The 22,702-nt window shown below is 42.2% G+C and overlaps 1 protein-coding gene across 1 annotated transcript in view; it reads left to right on the top strand.

Annotated features, from left to right (window-relative positions):
- The first annotated feature begins 5,349 nt into the window (after window positions 1-5,349).
- Window positions 5,350-22,702, top strand: part of LOC124804965 (cyclic AMP response element-binding protein A-like) — a 676,877-nt gene continuing 659,524 nt past the window's right edge. Inside the window, exon 1 of the mRNA XM_047265356.1 lies at window positions 5,350-5,919. Within this exon, the coding sequence (XP_047121312.1) occupies window positions 5,836-5,919 (84 nt within the window). The 5' untranslated portion in view covers window positions 5,350-5,835. The remainder of the gene's footprint in view (window positions 5,920-22,702) is intronic.

A 22,702-nucleotide genomic window follows, 5' to 3' on the forward strand; every position in this document is an offset into this window, starting at 1 on the left:
ATCGTCTCCTTTATAGGTGAGCTACACTTTCTTACAAGGGAACCTCCCCATCGCACCCCCTTCAGATTTAGTTATAAGTTGGCACAGGGATAGGCCTTGAAAAACTGAACACAGATCAATCGAGAAAACAGGAAGAAGTTGTGTGGCACTATGAAAAAAATAAGCAATATATACAAACTGAGTAGTCCATGCGCAATGTAGGCAACATCAAGGAGCGTGTCAGCTTACGAGCGCTGTGGTCACGTGGGTTGCGTGAACAGCTGCGGAGGAGAGGTCCTTGGTTCAAATCTTCTCTCGAGTGAAAAGTTTAATTTTTTATTTTCAGATAATTATCAAAGTTCAGGCACTCACACATAATCAACTTCGCTCTCCAAAATTCCAGGACATGTTCAGATTTGCTTGGACATATACAGAATTTGACAGTCTACGCACGGAAACATTTGAAAACGTAAAAAACATATGTTTTGACAGAGCACAGGGAAAACTTTGCGACTGTGAAACTGTTGCATTCATTTGTTGCAGTATATGCGACAAACTCTTATGTTTTCATCACTTTTTTGGGAGTGATTATCACATCCACAAGAAAACCTAAATCGGGCAAGGTAGAAGAATCTTTTTACCCATTCGCCAAGTGTGGAAGTTAGGTGGGTCGACAACATATTCCTGTCATGTGACGCACATGCCGTCACCAGTGTCGTAAAGAATATATCAGACGTGTTTTCCTGTGAAGGAATTGGTTGACCTATGACCTTGCGATCAAATGTTTTCGGTTCCTATTGGAGAGGCACATCCTTTTGTCTACTAATCGCATGGTTTTGCGCTGTGGTCACAAAACATAGACACTAAACTTATTACAGTGAACAGAGACGTCAATGAATGAACGGACAGATCGTAACTTTGCGAAAATAAAGAAAGTAAAATTTTCACTAGAGGGAGGACTCGAACCAAGGACCTTTCGCATCGTAGTTGCTCACTCTAACCACGAGACCACAGTGCTCATCAGCTAGTACTGTCCAGGATGTTGCCTACCTTGCACATGGACTACTCAGTTTGTATATTTTGCTTATTTTTTCATAGTTCCACACAACTTCTTCCTGTTTTCTCGATTGATCTGTGTTCAGTTTTTCAAAGCCTATCCACTGTGTCAATTTATAACTAAATCTGAGGGGGGTGCGATGGGGAGGTTCCCTTGTTAGAATTTCCCTAATAAAATGAAGTCGACCATTCACCCACCCTACAACTGATCTTACGTGCTTGTTCCATTTAATGTAACTTTGCAGTGTTAGACCTAGACAATTAATCAATGTGACTATGTCGAGCAGCTCACCGCCAATACTGTATTGAAACATTACAGGATTTTTTTTCCTACTTAGTTGCATTACTTCTGTTTTTCTACTTTCAGAGCAAGCTGTCGTTCAGGCCATCAAACAGCAATTCTATCCACGTCATCATTCTGCATCCTGAAGTCGCTCAGTGATGATATTTTCCCATACAACTAAAGTGTCATCAGCAGTCTCAGATTACTGTGCAACAGAACATTTATGTGCACAGAGAACAAGAGTAGTCCTATGATACTTCTCTCGGAAACTCCTGATGATATTCTTGTCTGTGATGAACACTCACCATTCTGGACTCCATTACTTAAAAATCTTCAACCCACCAACACATTTGAGAACCTAATATGGTGGAGAAGACATAAGAATGCGACAGTGCCATATGTTCTGTACAGAGGGAGACAGAGAATAGTTTGTGGCAGTGTGCTCTCCATCTATGTCCCTTGACTCTCACTCCAGCTGTTGCCAACCCTGCTATTTACTTTATGTCACCCATAATGAGAACTATAGTGGTTCAGTAACCACACCACACTTAAAACTAATGTGAAAATCAGTGTTTAATTGTTCTGCAGGCTCCCTAATGCATGTGCTATAGGTAGACATGAAAGAAAGATGCTGTTGGCTGTACTGCCATGTACATTGCTCCTTGCATTGCACATCACCGCACCATCCAGCTTCTTATGTGCATACCATTATAACAGTATGCAGAGTGGCACTGTGTCAAATGCTTTCCAGAAATCTAGGAATATAGAGTATACCTTTTGCCCTTCATCCATGGTCCACAGGATATCATGCAAGAAAAGAGGAAACAGAGGTTCATACAAGTGTTGCTTTCTAAAGCTGTGCTCAAGAATGGGAAATCATCCCAGTGATGAGATAGGCCACAAATAGGGAAATCTACTATATTAAGCAATTTTGAAAAAAGGGAAGATTTATACGGCCTGGTACATGGAACGAGCATCTCGAAAATGGCAAAGCTGCTTGGTTGTTCACATGCTACTTTCACGAGCATTAAGGAAAGTGTTTGAAAGATGGCGGATCACCAAGTAGGTGAGAAGCTATTGGGTATGCACCCCTCGTCACAGAATGTGCAAGTTGAAGGCTTGCCTGCTCAACAAACCATGACAGGCCATGATTTGTGGCAGAATACAATGCTGGTGCAGGTACAAGTTTTCAGACTGTACTGTCACTTGAACATAATTGCAAACTGCTTGCACCCCTTCATGTTTCATATCTTCCCAGACAATGATGGCACCTTCCAGCAAGATGACTGTCTGTGTCACAAGGGCACAATTGACAGCAATGTGAGGAGCATGACATTTAACTCACACTGATGTCTTACCCACCAAATTCATTGAATCTGAGCCCGATGGAAAATGCTTGGGACAGTATCAGTTACTGGCATCTCACCCACAAAATACTAGCCTGTAATTCAGTGTAATTGCATGACCTGTGGATAGACATCTGTGGCTACATATCTCCATAAAGTGAATTCATGGCTTCCAGAATTGCTGTTGTATTGGGTTGCTAAGGCAATCCAACAAGCTATTAAGCAGGTGGCCATAATGTTGCTCAGCTGTGTAATACTATCTTTGAGAATTTGTTTTTCGTAAACATTGTGACTTCTTCTTACAGCTCTTCAGTCTATTACAGTTGTTTTTCTAACAAATATTTTCTTGCTATTTCTTTTAAAGCCATTCAAAAACACACAAATACTTGGTAGATGAAATTAACATTCTTTCAAGCCACACATTTCACATTAAGAAATACAAAGAACATCAGGTGGTCAGAGACATATTAGTTGGTGTCTAGAAACATGTAGTGCCCATATTGTCACGTCACACCCGGTTGGTACATCCAGTCATATAAGACTGGAAAGAATATGATGCTAACCTGTTTTCTGACATTCTGTAAATTAAAAGAAATGTACGAAATAAACATAAAACCTCTACATAACAACAATTTAGGCCTTCATTTAATATAGTCTGGCTGTCCCAGAGAGTGAAATTTACTTGAAGGTCTGAATAGCCGAATCATGATGTTAGGTAAAATCTTATGTCTTCAGTTTCCATGAGGATTCATACAGATCTGACTCTTATGTGGCAGCCTTGCAGTTAAGTGAGAGCAACTGAAAACTATAAAACATTTCCCCACATATCTACCGAACATTATGATTAATTATGTTATGTTGTAAATATTTTCCTAATTATGAATTACTGATAAAATAAATACTCTTGAAGTGGCCCAAATAGACCCACACTGCTGATGAAATCACAAAGTTTTACTCTGTGTCAGTTAAGCTACCCAAATGATTTAAATATTCTAGTAAATATTCTTTGAAATATCTGATGGAAACCGATTGTCCTGAATGTGAGACTGGGGATATGGTACTGTATTATAGTAGTGGTTCAGTCTGAGAGTGACACTGCAAAGCATTTATGTACTACCATCTTGAGTTAAGTAGACCCATGTTAATATTCAAGCAGCCCATTCCAGCTCAGATTTTTTGCATTTCATCAAAAATTAGTATGGCTTTCATTTATCTATTCATCCATCTTCAAGCATTTTCATGCAGTCAATGTCATCATCAACCACAATGTCACAGGTCTCGCTGAAAAACTGGAGATGATCTTATTGCCTGCAATCAGTGTGTAGACCCAATGCTAAACTGGAGGAGGTAAGGCAATAGAAATTCATATTTGTTTGGTTTGCTATTCAACCTGTCTATCTATAAATGTGCTGAAAACAGTCCACAGAACCAATAAATTCATATATTATTGAAGATGATTATCTTAACTGGCAACCTTAACTACTCTTTTTCAAAAGTGTGGTCTTTTTCTCCCTCTTCTTTGTATGCATTGTCATTCATGAAGCCAACAGATACCTGACGTGTTTTAAAAATATTCTAAATTCCAATTTTTTACAGAGTGTTTTACCTGGTGACTTGTGACTGTACATAATTGTCTTTTAACAACTCCTTTCACCACAAAATGTTATTAATATGGCAGTGTAGCATTGCTGAAACTTAAAATGTACAACATAAATTCCAGCTGGATACTTTCGCCGGGTTTGAACATTAAGATTGCTCAACAAGTGATATAATTAATTTAAAATCAAATATAACTTATACGTTACTGGCAGAATCTGAACATGCCATAAGTCATGATTTCTTGTGAACTAACACAAGGTATGTATTTGTATGTATTTGCTGCGTAACACAGATAACAGCTTTTTGCAGTGGGGCAAAAAATACAATGCGACTGGATTAGAACTATATTACATTAGATGGAATAAAATGAATGTATCAAGAGGGACGAAATCAGGGAAGATCCAATGACTTGAAGTGACATCAGCGCAATCAAAAAAAAAAAAAAAAAAAAAAAAAGGGGGGGGGGGGTCAGAATTATTGATTAACGCGACGTGAACCGGAGACTAATGTTTCTCCATAATGAACTGTCCTGTTATAACTATGCTGCCGAGTAGTTTCACGGTCGTATATTTTTCCTCTCATAACGAACACAGTTTGCAATAGACCTTACGCATTTACACTCCCATCCGCATTTCGATTTTGGCTTCTGTATTTTCTTTTGTGGGAAACTAACAAAAATTATGGTTTAATAGCAACAATTTTCGCTTTTTCATGTAGTACACTCTCGACTAAATTTCACATAACGAAGTGAAATACCGGCATATAACTGGAAAGAAAAATTGATCAAACGTGTAAAACTCTAAACGCGTACTATGAGAGAGCTAATAATATAAATTATAAAAGCTTCGCGCACACATATGTCGGAGTATGCAAACAGCTTCCAACCAATCAGAAAGGAGATCGTGTTAGAATGCATCTCGGCAATTGGAAGGTCATTGAAACACTTGACTCCGCCCTCTGCACCAAAGAGCTTCGTTGTTGTGTACATCTTTGAAACTTCTCTCTGGAGTGATAAGCCGGCAAGCGCTTTGGCGTTGTGTTGGTAACGCTGCTCTCACGTCGCCCGCAGTCTACAGGTGGCTGCCGTAGTGGGTGTACCGTGGAAAGGGTAGCGCAGACTGCGCGCGATTTTGAAACATACCTTTGGCCTTTACATGCTTGTAAAATTTTGCTACTATTCACGTAAAAAGAGTAAATGTGTGTCAGAAATTTAAATCGTCCGCTTCAACGCCACAGTCTAAGATCTTTTCCCCGGAAAAAAATAATTTAAAGCATAGAAAAAAATTGGTAAGGAGAAACGAGTCCCCATTAAAAAAATCTTAAATTGAGCTTACGTTCTTTACGTAACGTAAACGGTAGTGTCCGTGTGCAGGATAAGAAAAAACCGAGTGCGTCACGCAGTGCATTTTTCCGTGTGCCGCTACTGTTTTTCGGACGCTGCGGGCGTGAAGAGAGTTAATTAAACATCATAGCGAGTGAACAGGCAGTTCCCAAGGATTAAGTGGCTTGCTTAACTGTGTCGTGCTGTGTGGTGAACGGTGTGTAAGAACGAAAAAGTTTGGAAAAGCAAAAATGGAAACATATCCAGGAGACAAATCTTTCTACGATGTCGGCGTGAACGACTTGAAGGAGCTTTGGGACTCCGACTTGGAAACGGTAAGCTTCAGTTACAGTCTTCTTTTAAACGTTTTAAGTAATGCCAATCTGCGATCTCCGAATGTCAGCACAATGTTCTTGTCAGTTTCTTTTTTTTTCCGCTGCCACCTTTCACCGCTTTCTGTCTGCGCGAAGAGAGCGCTACCCACTAGCTGCGAGAGGCGGTGCTCTGCCTAACATATTTTTGCTAGTTGCTGCGAAACCACTGAAGCTTCAGCAGAGACTATTTCAATATGACTGTCGTCGTCTGTTACTACGCTGTACGTAATGTTATTTTTGAAATTTTCCGCAAACTGTTCGATTTCTGCGTGCGAATTCCGGAGGCACGTGGTTGGACGATGGCGACCGCTCAAGAGAGAGAAGCGCCTCGGTGATTCGGACTAGCGTGCGCCGTGGAAAAGAAAAGGAAGGCCGTAAAGCGGCAACAAACAGCAGCCTGGAAGTCAATCGGGCGGTTTGTCATGAGTGTCACAGACGGGTGGGATTTAAACCTGCGCTTCGGGCTCGCCGCAGCGGAGCAACGCCGGCGTGGGATGAGGTCTATCGCACATCTGGAAGCGGCGACTTGGCCGGTGGCGGGTGTGTACGCAAAGAGGACCGTAGTGGTCGACAAAAAGTGCGTGTGCTGGCGTGCGTGACATCAGCCGGCGGAGACGCTCTCCATATGGTAGCTAGCCGGCACGGATTGCGTGGGAGGGGGGGGGGGGGGGGGGAGACGGGAGGCGTGGACTGGCGTTCTCTTTTACTGCACTTCGGGATCTCTCGAATTCTACAAACAAACTTTTATTCGTTTTCCAATTTCACATTTTCTAACATGTGCTGCTATCTAAAAATAGTACTTTTATTAATTTCCATACTAAAATTTTAAAAATGAACGTATTCGTTCTTACTGCAAAAACTATAAGCATTTTTTCCCCCGATGGGTCTACATTAAATCTATGAAGTGCACAGCATGTGCTTAGCCTGCACTTAAGCTCCCTTTTGTCGCAGTCACGGACGCAGTGCTGCAAGAATGATCGCTTGATGCCTCTATACGTACTGTTATTGTTGTAATCTTATCCTCACGTTCTCTACAGCAGAGATAGTGAAGGACTGGAGAATATTTTGCAGCTTCTTATTGAAAGTGGGTACTTGCAATTTTCTAAGTTCGGAATTCGGGACGTATTCGGCGCCTTATTTCGTTTATTTATCAGCTAGGTTTTGCAGTCCTTACGTTGCACACTCTCGTGGGACAAACTACCGTGTCAACATTTGCACCACCCTTTTTTTGCATTCGCTGGATTATCCATGTTAGTCTCACCTGATATGGGTCACACATGTTTGCATATATATACCAGAAGAGTGACTGACTAACTCTTCATCAGAATTTGCCCCACACCCTGGTTTGGTGGAGGCTGAGCACACTTAGTATTCCTCCAGAATCTTATTTTGTAGAGGCGTACAACTTCGCATTTTTTTTAAGAAATCTCATTTGTAGACAAGATGCAGATTCCCTGTACAGTGCACTTAAATCGACACCTGCCGCGTTTTTTATCAGCATCTGGGGTCATGGCATCAAATCCATTCATATCTCCACCAATTTTTGTGCGATATGGTTGACTCTGTTTGTGACTCAGTTCTGTAGTTAAAGAGTTATACATTTCACAGAGCACCTAACTTTTTCGACATTAACAGCTAGTTTGCCAGTGATAGCCGCACACTGGAAGTTTGTTCAGGTCCGACTGGGTATTGCTATAATTTTTATGGGATTGCGTATCTTTTTAGACAACTATGCCGATTGCGCCAGTTCTGAATTATAACAACTTTTTTTTGTCTTGCTTGCGATGTGGAATGCTGAGATAATGCTAAAGCGATGTTACGTTTTATGTACATAAATTTAAGGCGGCGTTTAACATAAAAACTGGCTTGCTTTGCCTAAGCGTGATGCTTTTGACAAAAGCGGCGGAACACTAACTCACTTGGACTAGGAGGTTGAAGGGAGTCCACAGTTGCCATGAACTCAACATCTCTCGATTACGAGACAGCTATAGCATCCCTCCGTTCTGAAAGCGGCGTTACCATACGGTCATAGAGTGGTGGCCAGTTTAACCTCGAATTTAGGATTTTTGAAAGGCAGAAAATTGCGAGTATTTACAGTTACGAAATTCACGTTAAGTGGCTGAAGAAATCAGAGTATTGAATGTAGACTTTGCTGCAGTACACTACTGCTGAAAATCCCTTTTTGGGCAAAGATTGCGATTGTGGCAGTCGTCGGAACGTAGCGGTATCTCTGCCACCCGGCTGGAATCCCGAGAGCTTTTCATCAACCACAATGCTGTCTGCGGAGCGAACTCCGAACATTTGAATTTGTAACTGAGATTAGGTTTCTGCGCCTTAGCGGAATATTCTTCACTGGATGTAAATTCTCTGTCGCATTTGAGTGGTGGCTACGCTGTGCGGTTTGCTACTTGCTTTTTAAAATATTTCTTATGTGGAAGAAGTGATTTTGTGGAGAGCGAAAGAAGTAGGTAGTATTGGTTTGACCTCAAAGTTATTAATTCCCTTAATTTAATTCAAGAGAAGCGCATTCTACTTTTTTATTAGGTGGAAAAATAGAGAAAAGCTTATATATTTGCTAAATTTGCAACTACGAAGCGATTTGCAACAACCCTACATTTGTATAATGCTAGAGACTCACTCTTACTCTTAGTGGCAGAGGCTTTTCTACACAATCAGTGACTGGTGACAATTCTGTCGACTGGGTGTCCACTCATTCCGAAGTTTTCTAACCATTACAAGTCTTCAAAATGCTAGAATATAATAACAATGTTCAACTACTGATCACTTCTCCTATTTCCCCCGACACGCGTTATTTAGGCGGATGTAGCAAAACAGTTACGCACACAGTAACTGGCGGGGAAATGATTCTTTTTTTTAACGTCACTTACTGAAGAATCTCCTCGTCCTTCTTCTTACGAAGTAGCTGACACCTGTACAGAAATCACAGTCTCTATCTTTATGGATAATGCTACAAAGCTACCGGTAATCCCACATCAAGCGCTAACGAAATCGGAGCAGCTACTTTGCAGGCGCCCTCCGTGTAAAGCGACTGACTATTAGAAAAGCCATATTTGATTCTAGCAAAATCGATTTAGGCCTAACAGGCAAAAAAAAAAAAAAAGAGAAGATCGGTTCGCGATTTTCAACTTCCGCAAACTGTGTCGCATGTGGTCGCGGTCTGTGTCGAGTGGCGAAAATGTCGGTGAATGCCATTCGGGTGGCGTGCCGTTAGGCGTCAGCTCCCCATGCATTCCAAGTACCATCCTGTAGCGTCCTTAGATAGTGTTCCCGCAGATGAGTTCCTCTGCCCACCTTACTGCTCTAGACAGCTTCTGCAGGACCTTGCAGTTTTTCGGCATCATTGTGAAACGTCCACAAGCACGGTACATTCTGATTATTGTGAGCACATATGTCACCTAATCGTAGAACTCCAGTTACAGCTCGTCTGTTTATTCAGACGCTTCGGCAGACATCTAATGGATGGCGTTTAGTGTGCCTCTAGGTGCTTGTAGCTTGCAGTGCAGTGGCTGAGTCTAAAGTCGCAACAGATATTCGCACCTACCTTTCTACACTTCATCTACAGCTACAATCTGCAAGCCACCATACAGTACGCGGCTTACTGAACTAAGTTTACATCCATTTCCTCGTCTTTCTTGCTCTACTCACAAATAGTACAGTGGAGGAACGATTGTTGGTAAGCCTTCGCATCAAAGTGGGTGTCTTTAATTTCATCTTCATGGTCTTTTTGCGATCTATGCGTACGAGGAAGCAATAGTCTGGTTGACTCGTTTAGGAACGCGCGCTCTAGTAATTTTAACGGTAAACCACACCGTGATTTACAGTGCATATTCAAGGCTGTGGCGCTGGAGCAGGCTGGTCATCTCTGCGCCACTTTCGAGTTTACTTAAAGGACTCACTACGATACGCACTGGTCAGCTTTCTGTCTTCTCCATCTAACCTATTAATGTTACCCGATAAGGATCCCGGACGGAGAAATAAACCGCAAGTATCGGCCGAACGAGAGTTTTGTGAGCTACCTCCGTCGCAATCTCCCTTTCTTACGATCAGTTCGGTGTAGTATTTCCACTTTGAATAGCCACATATGGGTATTCCTAGATATTTAATGACTGTGGCTGTCTCCCGTGATTATTCGGCAATCGCGTAATCAATCAGTTAGGCGCCGTTTCGCCTATTTACAAGAAGCACGTTACATTTGTTACGCTGAAGTTCAACCGGCAATCCTTTGCGGATGTCAGTGGATTTCGCTACAGTTTTCTAGCGTTGTGACTTGACTGTATACAACAGCGTTATCCATGTACAGCCTCATGAATCGAAACCGCTTTCCCGTATTTAACAATATCAATGGGCAGACGAGGTAGGCCCTAAGACGCTCGTTTCCCAATCGCCTCACTCAGATAAGCGCTGGCTCGTATCTCTGTGACCGCCTGTTTTAGAGAACTTCCATAAAGAGAGAGAGAGAGAGAGAGAGAGTCCAGTGGTGATATCGACGCTGATTGGCAGGACGCCACGTTTTTTTCCTGTGTTGTGTTTACTGTAGCTGGCGCAGAACATGTGGCGCTGTTGTAGTGTGTTTTTAACGCTCCCAATACTTATTCCGTACCACAACTATTTGCAGGCGGACGTCCGGATGTCCTTTGTCGGTTTATTTTGCGTGATTTAACATCGATTACAAAACACAAATTTAATCCCCGGTGATGATTATCGCATTAAAGTTTCACATAAGCTGTTCTAAACTAAACTTTTATTGATGGGGAATTTAATTAATGGAACTAATGTGACTTACGTAACATTTTAGGACAATAAAGAGCACTTCCAGATTTTTCCGCTGGCGGCTGTTAAATTCCGGGAAAATAAAGAAAGACTTAAGCAGTGGGTAGTTAATGTTAGAAACAGTACACAGTTTGTATATTGATGGCACAAAGACGAATAGAGAAGTCACCCTTTTACTACCAAAGAGATGTCACACAATGATTTTAGTAATAGGCCTACAGAGATCATTTAGTACATAACCCAGTGTGTCCATAACTATTTAATTTCCTATTTTAGTATGTGTTTTGGTGCTCAAGTGGTATAGTGCCATACTGTCTCAGTTAGTTCCTTTTTTTATTTTTTTTTATTTATCGATTTTTTTTCAGTTACCAGTTCCTTCGCCTTTGTTAACGTGAAAAATTTGATTTGCGTCTTGAGAGACATGCCTGCAGTAATACATCCAATTTACAGATTGCATATTTTTTATTTACGAACTGATTTTTTTAACTGATATGTACTGGCGTTCACAGGGAAAATTTTTGGAAAATGGCTATAAATCTGGCAGCGGTTATTTTGCTAGCGCGTATAACGTGGATAATGAAGTACCTGTTATGCATTACTGTACTACTTCTGTGTCAATGTAGACATTAAACATGTTTCGTTTTCGAAAATCTGATACTGCGAAATTATTTTTCCGATTCCTTATTTTTTAGCTTCTGCATTCGTCAGTTTTCTGAAATTGTCCGCTATAAGACAAAAGTTATTAGGTCCACAACGACCCATTGAACGTATATTAAACTGGAGACGAAAAACAGGTATTCAAAGCTTAGAGACTATTAACTTCAACGATGAAAGTCCTATCAGTAGAAACTAATGACAAGAAATAATAATGATGTCGACTGTTGTTTTACGGGACCAAACTGAGTGGTTATCTGCTCTTTCGGCAACGGGATGTTCAACAGTTGTCGGCGATACGAAATAAATGCGATGGGTTTTCCTTTCCGGGAAACTGGAGGTGATAACAAAATGTTCCAACAGGACCTATGACAAGGGTGATAAGTATGATAAATGGATTTCTGATGCGGTATTCTGGTAGTGCGCTGGGGGCCTGTTTACTGGTGCCTGAACAGGGAGGAGGGGCAAGCCGAAACTGCACACAACGTCTCACCCTCCCTTCACACCCCTACAACAGAGTAGAAATAAAACGACTATCATAACTTATCATGAAAGGCATGATTTTCTTGACGGCTGTTTCATCTACTGAGGGCACAAAATGTAGGGAAGTGTCCAATTTCAGTTTCCGCCTCATATTGGTCAAAATGGCGCATTCCGAAAACATATGGGCCACGGTACTTCACTAGATGTGACACTGGTGGAAGTAGATGGCCCTGTCCCTCCTGTGACTTCTGAACTGACTTACCCAGCAAGTTATGGGAGGAGCTACAGTTTAACAGTTTCCACTCTTAGTTTTTGACAGTCGTGTTCTCTTCAGCTACTATTTCTTTAGGGTAGTAAAAATGGTTAGTGGATATTTAAAAAAAGAAAATAGAAGACGACATGGAAGCACCTTGAAAATGTAGATTTGTTTAATCAATATTCGGTAAAATAGTCATCGAATACCGCGTTTGAACAGAGGAAGGTACTCCTCATTTTCGCTCTTATCAAGAAATCCTCCCTCGTCCACAGTATCCTCCAAAATCCACTTCACAGCGTCACTGTCACTTATACGCCTTCCGCCCGCCATATTCATACAACGAAAAACGACGGAAAGGATGGCGTGCAACATTGGAGCCAATTCATAAAATAGCAGCAGGAGAAGGTTCGACCCTGGCGCGGTAAGAGTTAAAAGTTTTGCTGAATTCTCAGCCGATGAAGAGAGCACCGATTTTTTAATTGATTCGCCAGAAAAACGAAGGCGGCAGAGAATTTTATGTCTGGTCGACGTCGGGGTCATTAAAGACGAGCTTAGCTGGACGGAATAGGGAAGGAACTGGCGAAGGCTTTTCGAAGAAACCACCATGTTAAGAACGTGAGGTAGGTTGAGGAAACCATGAGAGACACAGCACTGGGCTGAAACCTCCTCTAAATGAAAAGTCGGTCCCAGTCTCCTAACCACTGCACTGCTGCTACGTCCCTTCATATCTTCGTGTAATTTGCACACTCTGAATATTGCGTAAAAGCTTCTAGGTATTGCAACTAAGTTTCCGGCAATGTCAGTTTGGAAAGCGGCAAGTAATTTCATATATGTGAAACAGTTGCGTCTTTTATATCTACAGAGACGTTGTCGTTAGTAAGCTCAGTGATATAACGTTTGTAAAGATTTACAGTGAAATTTTCGAAAAAGAAATAGCTGTATAATTATCTAAACACAAGAGTCAAGGAAGACTGGTAGACGCTGTTATTCCCTTGCCAAGCACTGTTTGCAACATCTGGTAGAGTCTTGTTCATCGATGTTTACGCCATGAACGGAATAGAGAGTCTCTTGCCTTGGGCGGTTGCATTTAGAAAATTGCCTAAAGATATCCTTGGGAAAATTTCACTGTGAAACCTAACGAACGTTATTTCACCGAACTCTCCCGTATAGACTGCAAAGGCAAGATAGGCTAACTACAGCGCTCAGAAAGGCATTTAGGCTGCCATTTTTCTCTAGTCTTCATACACGATGTAAACGTAAGAGTGGTACATTGGGAAGTACCCTCTACCACACATTTCACGGAATGGAACACAGGTTGGAGAAAACCATGGAAACAACGCGAAAAATGCATGCTTGAAGATAAATGCAGGTGCTGACCAAGCCTGCAGCTTGCGCTGTTGCATCTGACCATTAACCCCTCGGTGGGAGCGGCTTTTATACTTCTATGAGTGGGCGCGTTGCGGCCTTTGCACCGCAATTAGTTTTACATTTTTAACCTAAGGAAAAAATAATCATCCCATCAGTAATAAATAGGTAAAATGCATCAATTTCTTTTTCCGTAATTTCAGCACTTGTTTTTGAGCTGGCAAAACTTTTAGGATGTTCTTGGCCTTGGTTTTAGGAGAAGGAAGCGGTTCACTTATCGAAATAGTTTCTTTATCTTTTCCTAGGTAAAATCGGTAATCCTCTGTTGTCTCCCCTCTTCAACCAGGTGGTCATCTGTTTCCTCTGTGCGCTGCAGTCTGGAACCGCAAGACCGCTACGGTCGCAGGTTCGAATCCTGCCTCGGGCATGGATGTTTGTGCTGTCCTTAGGTTAGTTAGGTTTAACTAGTTCTAAGTTCTAGGGGACTAATGACCTCAGCAGTTGAGTCCCATAGTGCTCAGAGCCATTTGAACCATTTTTTTGTTTCCTCTGTTGGTTGTTCGGAGTCACTGCTGTGGTTTTCTTCTTCAATAACTTCCTCTTCCGACTTAGATTCCCATGAATCTGACAATTCTTTTCATTCTTCTACTGACAATTCTCGCAATATTTTCTCATAGTCTTCAGGACGTACAATTAGACGGTGCCTGTCAAATGCCTTCTTTTTCTCCATTTCCACGCTTTTATGAGACCTAATGAAACACATGTTTTTGTAAAAGTAATATATTGTAGCAAATCAATACCCAAGACTGTAGAAAGTAATGAAAATTGCATATGGGAACTTCGATCCTATTCGAATATTGATTAATACTAATATAAAAGAAAGATTGCCTTGAGGCGAAAGAAAAACACAAGTATAGAAAATACTCACATCAGAAGGCGCGTAGCGGCAAACACACGGCAAACGCAACATTCACGTTTCAAATAACAGTAGCGACCAAACTGCTGAAAGCATGAATATCGCAAATGTAGTAAGTGGTGACATCCGTTGAGAACAACAAATACGTACATGGACGTGGACGCAACTGTAACGCTACCTGTGATACAAATAGAAAACTAAATCTTGCGGCTATCTGCCGCAGGCGCGCCCACCGAAGGGTTAACGGCACCAGTGTAATGTACTCAGTACGTTGCAAGCGTCAGACGTAAGCAGAACTGTGTTCTGTGTTCTTGAGAGTGCATTGTGTCGCTGCTAACTGAATTCGAACGAGGGCAAATTGCTTGAGCTCGTATGGTGCGTGTTTCGGTAAGCAAGGTGGCCATGTTTGGTGCTTCAAGATGTACGTCATCCCCTACGTCACAATGCGGACGAAACTGTTTCTTGAGTTATCGAGACAGACGGTGATTGAAGAGGATTTTCACGAAAAATAAGAGGACCAAGTCACTGCAGACGTGAATGCACTACAACAACATTAAGGGAATTGCGAAGCGATCTGGAATTCCGAAACAATTCATCAGTGATGCAAATGCCCGTGACAGGAAAACGTGGTGCCGAAGCCATAAAACCTGGACTATAGGGCAGCGGAAGAAAGTAATTTGGTCGGAGGAGTCTTGCTGCACACTGTTTCCAATTCCTGGGCGAGTTTATGTCCCAAGAATGAAAGATGGCGGGAGTCCGGAGATCATTTGGTCAACAATGACATGACATTCCATGGATCCCATGGTTACTCAGCAAGGTCACATTGGTACCAAAGATTATGTGACTATTTTGACTGAACAGGCCCATCACATGGTAAAATGTTTGTTGTCCAATGGTGATGCTGTGTTCTAAGAACACAGGATCCCCGTTCATACAACTCGCATTGTCAAGGACTTGTTTTGCGAGCACGAGGATGAATTGTCTCATCTCGCCGGCTGGGGTGGCCGAGCGGTTCTAGGCGCTACAGTCTGGAACCGCGCGACAGCTACGGTCGCAGGTTCGAATCCTGCCTCGGGCATGGATGTGTGTGATGTCCTTAGGTTACTTAGGTTTAAGTAGTTCTAAGTCTAGGGGACTGATGACCTCAGAAGTTAAGTCCCATAGGGCTTAGATCCATTTGAACCATTTGTCTCATCTCCCCTGTCCATCACTGTCAGCTGATATCAGTGTTATTGAGCCTTTGCCGTCTAGAGAAGGATGCGCGATCGCTATACGTTTCCACCATCGTCACCTGGAAATGCCACTATTTCGAAGGAAGAATGAACTAATGTTCCCTTACAAACCGTACAAGACCTGTTTTTATCCAATCTGAGACGAATGGAAGCTGTTTTGAATGCCAACGGTTTTCCTGAACCGTATCAGGCATGGTAAAGTGTTGTGTTTTTGGTGTTTCCAACTTTTATCCACCGCCTGCAGAAGCCGACGAGCCGTTTACCGGCCGCACCGCTGTCAGGTAGAACTAGTTCGGCTCAAGCAGACGTAGCGGTCCGCGGAGAAAGGCACGCCTCGCGCGCATTCCACACAACGCAGGTGGCGTGCCGTTGTTAGACATGCCATACCTATACCGTATAGACATATATAGGCAGAAAGTGGCCAATTCCCAGGCGGATTTTTTTTTTTTTGAGATTGCGCGCGAGATCTACAATTAGGTAGCCTTGCAACGTGAAGTAAGTCACCTATCGGCTATAACAAGATATCGAAGTGACAGGTGATACCAAAGCAGCGGCACTTGTAGCTTTTCATTTTGGTACACGGCTACAGCGAATACCATTCCTGTATGACTGTACAGGTTATTCAGAACTAAAGTACCGGTACTGGTTTTAACCGGTCGGGTTTTCCCATCTCTAAAACACAGTGGTCGTAAAGGCAGGAGTGGAAGGCGTCAACGAGAGCCCATTCGGTAGACGCCGGCAGCCGGTTCCTTCGCTGTGTATTGGCCGAACAGAAGACGGCCATAATATCTGGCGTGCCTCGATGACCCTGTGGGACAAGTCTGGTCGCCGATAAGACGGCTGCTGAGTGGACCACACGCGCGAGTATGTACATCGCTGGTTCAGCAGCAAGCCAGCGTCTCTGGCGCACGACCTTATAATAGCGTAGGGGCCGCGCGTGCCCGTTGCATAATAGCTGACTGACCTGACCGCGTGTTTCGCGGAGCTTACGACTTCGCAGCGGTTTGTCGCGTATCTGTTAACGGCAGGGTGTCACACGTGGCTACGACTGAGAAACAGGCGCAGGGTATGCGGCCGAGCGCTTGAAACTATGACCTCTCCACTTGATCACTTTATTTGTAAGTGGGCTATTCCTCTCCTTGTTGGTTATTGTTTCTTCTTAATTACCGTCATTTGAAGAGTGGAAACGTCAAACATTCCAAGTGCCAGATCTCGCATTTGTCAGGAGAAACAAAAAGCAACGTATCCTTTTTTTTATACAACTTATTTGTGTCTAAAAATTGAGAAGGCATTCTGATACCACATAATTATGCTGCTCACCTAATCAGTGCAAAAATCAGGTAGACAAATTAGAAAATGAATACATTATTAAGAACGTTCTGGGTGCCATACCAGGGAACTGTCTTGTTCTAAGTGCCAATAAGAAAGTTTGTTTTCCAAGTTCCGTAAATACTGGGACAGTACGTTTTATCTGTGATAATAGCAGTACAGAAATACAGCAGTAGCGTTTCACTAACAGTAAACATCTTCTGATATCTGTTAATTTTTTTACAAGAGAATAACAAAATTATCAAGTAAGAATCTCTCAGTATTGACTTCTCTTACACTATACCGTTCCTGGGATCAGTTGTTGCAAAATCCACTGGAAAAGTGAAAGAAGAAAGGCACGGTTTAGCAGCCCGTCGACATCGAGGTCATTAGAGATGGAGTACATGCTCAGAATGTTTCAAGCCGTTCCCTTTGAGAGGAACCACCCTAGCATTTGCTTGGAGCGATTTTGGAAAATCACGGATAACCTAAATCGGGCCGGTCTCGGTGGTCTCGCGGTTCTAGGCGCGCAGTCCGGAACCGCGCAACTGCTACGGTCGCAGGTTCGAATCCTGCGTCGGGCATGGATGTGTGTGATGTCCTTAGGTTAGTTAGGTTTAAGTAGTTCTAAGTTCTAGGGGGCTGATGACCACAGCTGTTAAGTCCCATCGTGCTCAGAGCCATTTGAGCCAACCTAAATCGGATGGCCGGAAGCGGGTCGGAACCGTCGCCCTCCCAAATACGAGTCCATTACGCTAACCACTTCGCCACCTCGCTCCTCGCTCTGTATCGAAGATGTCCCTATGCTCTTGAGGAAGAAATTGCAACAGGTCTTTCTGTTTTACAACCGATAAAAATGGCTGCTCTTTCATATGAAATAAATTAACGTTTTTCCGTTCTTTTGTTCGAGTGTACTAATCTTCACTATTTGAGCTGGATGAGTATGAGACACTTTAACCATACTGTATTTGGAGATCTTACATACCTACATTGACAACAACGTTTCAGTATAATAATGTCTGTTGTTTAAGCCAAATTCAATAGCTATAATATGTACAAAAGACATGAATAATTTCTGGCCAAGCTTCGTAGCTCTTGGAGCTGAGGCGGCTTTTCCCACCAGATACCGCCTTCTCTGTAGCTAAGTGGATCGTAGCTTCCATCACTGCCGCGAGATGTCACTCAAAACTCCAGTTAAATATGAAACAATTAACAGTACATATATTACATCCTCATCATTACTATAACTACAAATTATGCGCACAAATCTTCCTCGTGAACTAGTCTATTTATGAGCGAAAACCTTATATAAATTCCTACAGTAGTGCCTGTATTAGTCTTCATATACTGACAGAAAAAAACATGTGTGGATGAATAAGAAGACACAAGTGTAGATCCTGAGATACATGCTTTGTAAATGGAGGAGGATCTAGTAGTTGTAGGAAAAGCAGATGACCGAAATTCACTGCAAGAGCGGTTTGTAGAGCATGAAGGTAGTCTGTAGAAAATACTGACTGCACTAAATAGTTCGATCGTCGTGAATCACCCTTTCCGCTCTTACTTCTAATTTTCATTATCCAGCTATTTATTTGTAGTATGGCACATGGCAGCAGTACAATTTAAATACAGGTACGGCAATAAAAAAAGTAATACTAATGTGCAACCCACATAAAAGAACGTAATAAGTATCAAATAACAAACACATTATTACACCCTGAGAGATTAGTTGTTGACCGCATCCTGATGTCCAGACCTTGTATCCTCTTCATGCATCATGTGTGGCTTCTATAAAGTCAGCAGCTGATCCACCACATTTTCTTATAGGGCATATTTTTACTGTGTAGTCTAGAGTCTGCTCAGGTTTTCCACAGTCACAATTTAGGTTGTCCATAAGTCCTCATTTATAAGGCATGGGCTTGCATCTTGTGTGGATGTACCGGATATGGTTGAGTCTAGTCCAGCTGTAGTTACTGTGAAGTTGAACATTCAAAAATGGCTCTAAGCACTATGCGACTTAACATCTGAGGTCATCACTCCCCTAGACTTAGAACTACTTAAACCTAACTAACCTAAGGACATCACACACATTCATACCCGAGGCAGGATTCGAACCTGCGACCGTAGCAGCAGCGTGGTTCCGGACTGAAGCGCCTGTAAAAGCTCGGCCACAGCGGCCGGCAGTTGAACATTCGCAGGGGTTTTGACGGATCAGTTATGAGATGATGATTACTCGGATCTCGCAGTCCTTTTTCCATACATCTTTTAGGTTATAGGTGTTCTGTCCTCTTAACAGCTGTTGTTCCATATTGGCTATCGTGATTTCAAGCATGTATTTGGAGAATTCAATACTACATCTTGAATAGGTAATTTTTTGCGCGGTATATCTGTAGTATTTTTCCCATGCTTTAATAGTTGTTGTTGTCGTTTTAGCTTTGGTGGAGAAAGCCATAGTAGTGGAGTAGTCCTTATTGCACTGCTGGATGTACGCATCGTTTTGTGGAGCCACACATCTACCTTGTTGGTATGGCGATTTTCCTGCCAGACCAGGAGTCATTTAAGATCAAGAATGGACTACCCCAAAGTTCAGTTCCAGCACCATTGTTAAGTTAATCCCTTGAGGAAGAGGCAAGGACTCTGACTCTTGATCATAAGACGCCTGACAAAAATTTGTGTCCGAATCCAGCTACGACAGAAGTTTGTGCTTTTCATCTCAACAAGAATATCGACAATGAACAGCTGAAGTTGTTATTTAATCAATAGTGAGTGAAACACAAATTCTATCCTAAATATCTGGGAATTATGCAGTATAGGTCCTTCAGCTAGGAAGAAAATATTAAAAACGTTGTTTAGAAACAGAAGAAACGAAATAATATCATCAGAAAATTGGCTGATAATTTTTGGGGTGCAGATGCAAACACACTACGAACAGCAGCAACGTCAGTAGTCTTCACCACTGCAGAATACTTTAGCTATGTAGACTTTGAACAAGATTGTGACTGATACGCTTGTATTACCTATTGAAAGTGACGTGTTTTGTATTTCGTTGCTAGACGCATTAGCGAGATTTTGGCTGTGCATTGATCCAGTGTTTTCAGAGCACCGTTTATCAGCCGTACTGAAAACTTGTAGTGCTGTAGCAGACTTAAGCATACTCTCCGCTGGCCGGGGAGAAAATAGAATGGCGTGGTATGTGAAAGTACGTGCGCTGCTAAAGAAACTAGCCGCGGTAACGGGACAGCGTGCAGTCGGCCACTCAAGGCCCACAGCGGCTTTTCCCCGCTGATTACAGGAACTGCTCTGCAAACTCGCTGCACCAGCTTGTCTGGACCAGAGGCTAATTTTAGCTGGCGCTCCATCGGCTGGCGAAAGCCAGCCGGGCCGGCCGGCATCCGTGCATCTTCGCTGGTAGAGCGTGTGCCATTTGCAGAGACGGCCAGAAGCGGTTTATCAGTTCTCAAGCTAAACAGTCCACCCTCTCGCGTGATTCAGAAACTGTGAATCTGCCGCATAATCAGCCCGATCTCTGGATATGTCGGTCATGATGAGCAACCGATAACACTGGACGAGGGAGGGAAGATTAGAGCTTAACGCCCCTTCGACGACAAAGTCATTGGGGAAAGAGCAGACACTCGTATTGGGAAAGGAAACACACCACATCCTTTTGAAAGAAGCCATCGTCGTATTCGCTAGGCGGAGACATGCGCTAAATCGGCCCAAGATATTGATTTTCTTTTTTTTTAATGCTCTATAGTTTCCTTTGTTTGATAAAAATCTGAGGATTAGTTCCTGACATACTGACAATTTTACAAATGTTTCGCATCAAGTGCCACGCCCGTTTTCACGTTACTGAAAGTTTTCGGGGATACGACTTCGTGCTGTCGCCATGTGATGTAAGCATCTTTGATTTATATTTCAGTGGCTTTCCCAGCCTGCAGCGTAGGTGACAACTCAACGTCGTTCGTCGATACGAGATGAATATATGTTTCTTTTTTTTTATTTGAAAAAAAAAGAAAAAGGCACCTTGGAGGGAAAGGACGTCTCACAAATTCTGAAATAGAAAGCCGGAAACTTGTTATTGGTTAACCATAAGAAGGGAATGTAATGTTTTATGAAGTATAAGAAGTGCTGTATGGGCAATTTTTTTTCCGTAAGGTGTGAGGTGGCGAAGACCTACAACACAGCCTTCGCCCAAGCAAAAAAGTTGGTGCAAATATAAATGGGCCTTATATTCTGGCAGAAATTATGAGCATAAACACATCACACCTCTACCAGTCATGAGCACAATGAAGCCTTTATGTAGGAACCGTGTTAATAGTGACTTACTCAAGAAATGCTTATATAGTAAAACTCAAAATCTCAATAAAAGTTTCAGCTCTCTAATTTGGAATCGTCTGCCAAATATGGCATTTCTATGCTATGAAACTTTAAAACTTGGTGTATTAGATCTTGTTTTATGTTTTAATGGAGGAATATCAAGGAAAATTGAAGTACTGGAGAGTCTAGGAGTTAATGCAGGTGCAAATACCGATTTTTCAAGAAGTCGTAAAGTAGAAATAGCTGCACTCAGAGAAATATCTGCAAAAGAGGCGAAAGAGCCAAGAATAAAATAAGAGGCCTACGATTCAGGTGATGCTGAATATGATGCAGGAAAATAATACATACTTTCTCAAAACTACATTTTTTGTTCTTTAGGTGTCATTATTTTCAAAACTGTGTGTGTCACAGAAACTTGAAATTTTCAGCAGTTGTTCCAAGACAACAAATGAACAAAAAAATGGATTATTGGCTTTGTAAGTGTACTTCTTTTGATTGAGGCTCAGAAAGAAGACTCACTTAAAAAAAATTGTAATCCAATTTTTAAACAAATATCATCAGAACTCTACAAATTCAGTGTGCCTGAATCTGCACTAGATTAAAGCAATAATTACTGGAAATCGCATTTCCAAGTTGAAGGCTCTATCTTTAATAGCTTGTTCTGTAATGATGCCTAAATACCTTGAAAATTTGTATTGCCTGCATAGGCGAAATGGCTCGTGCCTGTCTCCCCTTACGCGATTTGGGAAATGTACAAATCATTTACTTTTATTTTTAGAACCGCTGCGCCTTTCGCCGGTCATACCATCCTCAAGTCATAAAAATGTTCAAATGTGTGTGAAATCTTATGGGACTTAACTGCTAAGGTCATCAGTCCCTAAGCTTACACACTACTTAACCTAAATTATCCTAAGGACAAACACACACACCCATGCCCGAGGGAGGACTCGAACCTCCGCCGGGATCAGCCGCACAGTCCATGACTGCAGCGCCCTAGACCGCCCGGCTAATCCCGTGCGGCATCAAGTCATACCTATACTATTAAACGTCTAACCCAGGTGCAGTTCATGGTGCACAATTCCAGTTGCAGGCTGCCTATGTAACGGCTTGCATGGGCAACAGAATTATAATTTTCAAAATTCACAGAATTTAAAAAGTTAAAATGCTCTCATAATCTATGTCGTGGGGAAGATATTAATCGAGTAATTGAGAATGAGAGTGCTTAGCGCTTCCCAGCAATCATAATTACAAACCTTTTATAAACTTTTGGTCGCTTACTTGCTTAAAGTCAAATATTCAACACGTTAACTCACTTGTAAACCAATCAGGCGTATGAAGTTTTCATACATGGGAGTTCGATTCTTTAAAGAATTTGGGGGGGGGGGGGGGGGGAGTTATCTGTTAGTATTAGAACAACTTTCTCGA

The sequence above is a fragment of the Schistocerca piceifrons genome, chromosome 7, assembly GCF_021461385.2.
Source record: "Schistocerca piceifrons isolate TAMUIC-IGC-003096 chromosome 7, iqSchPice1.1, whole genome shotgun sequence".
Lineage (NCBI taxonomy): Eukaryota > Metazoa > Arthropoda > Insecta > Orthoptera > Acrididae > Schistocerca > Schistocerca piceifrons.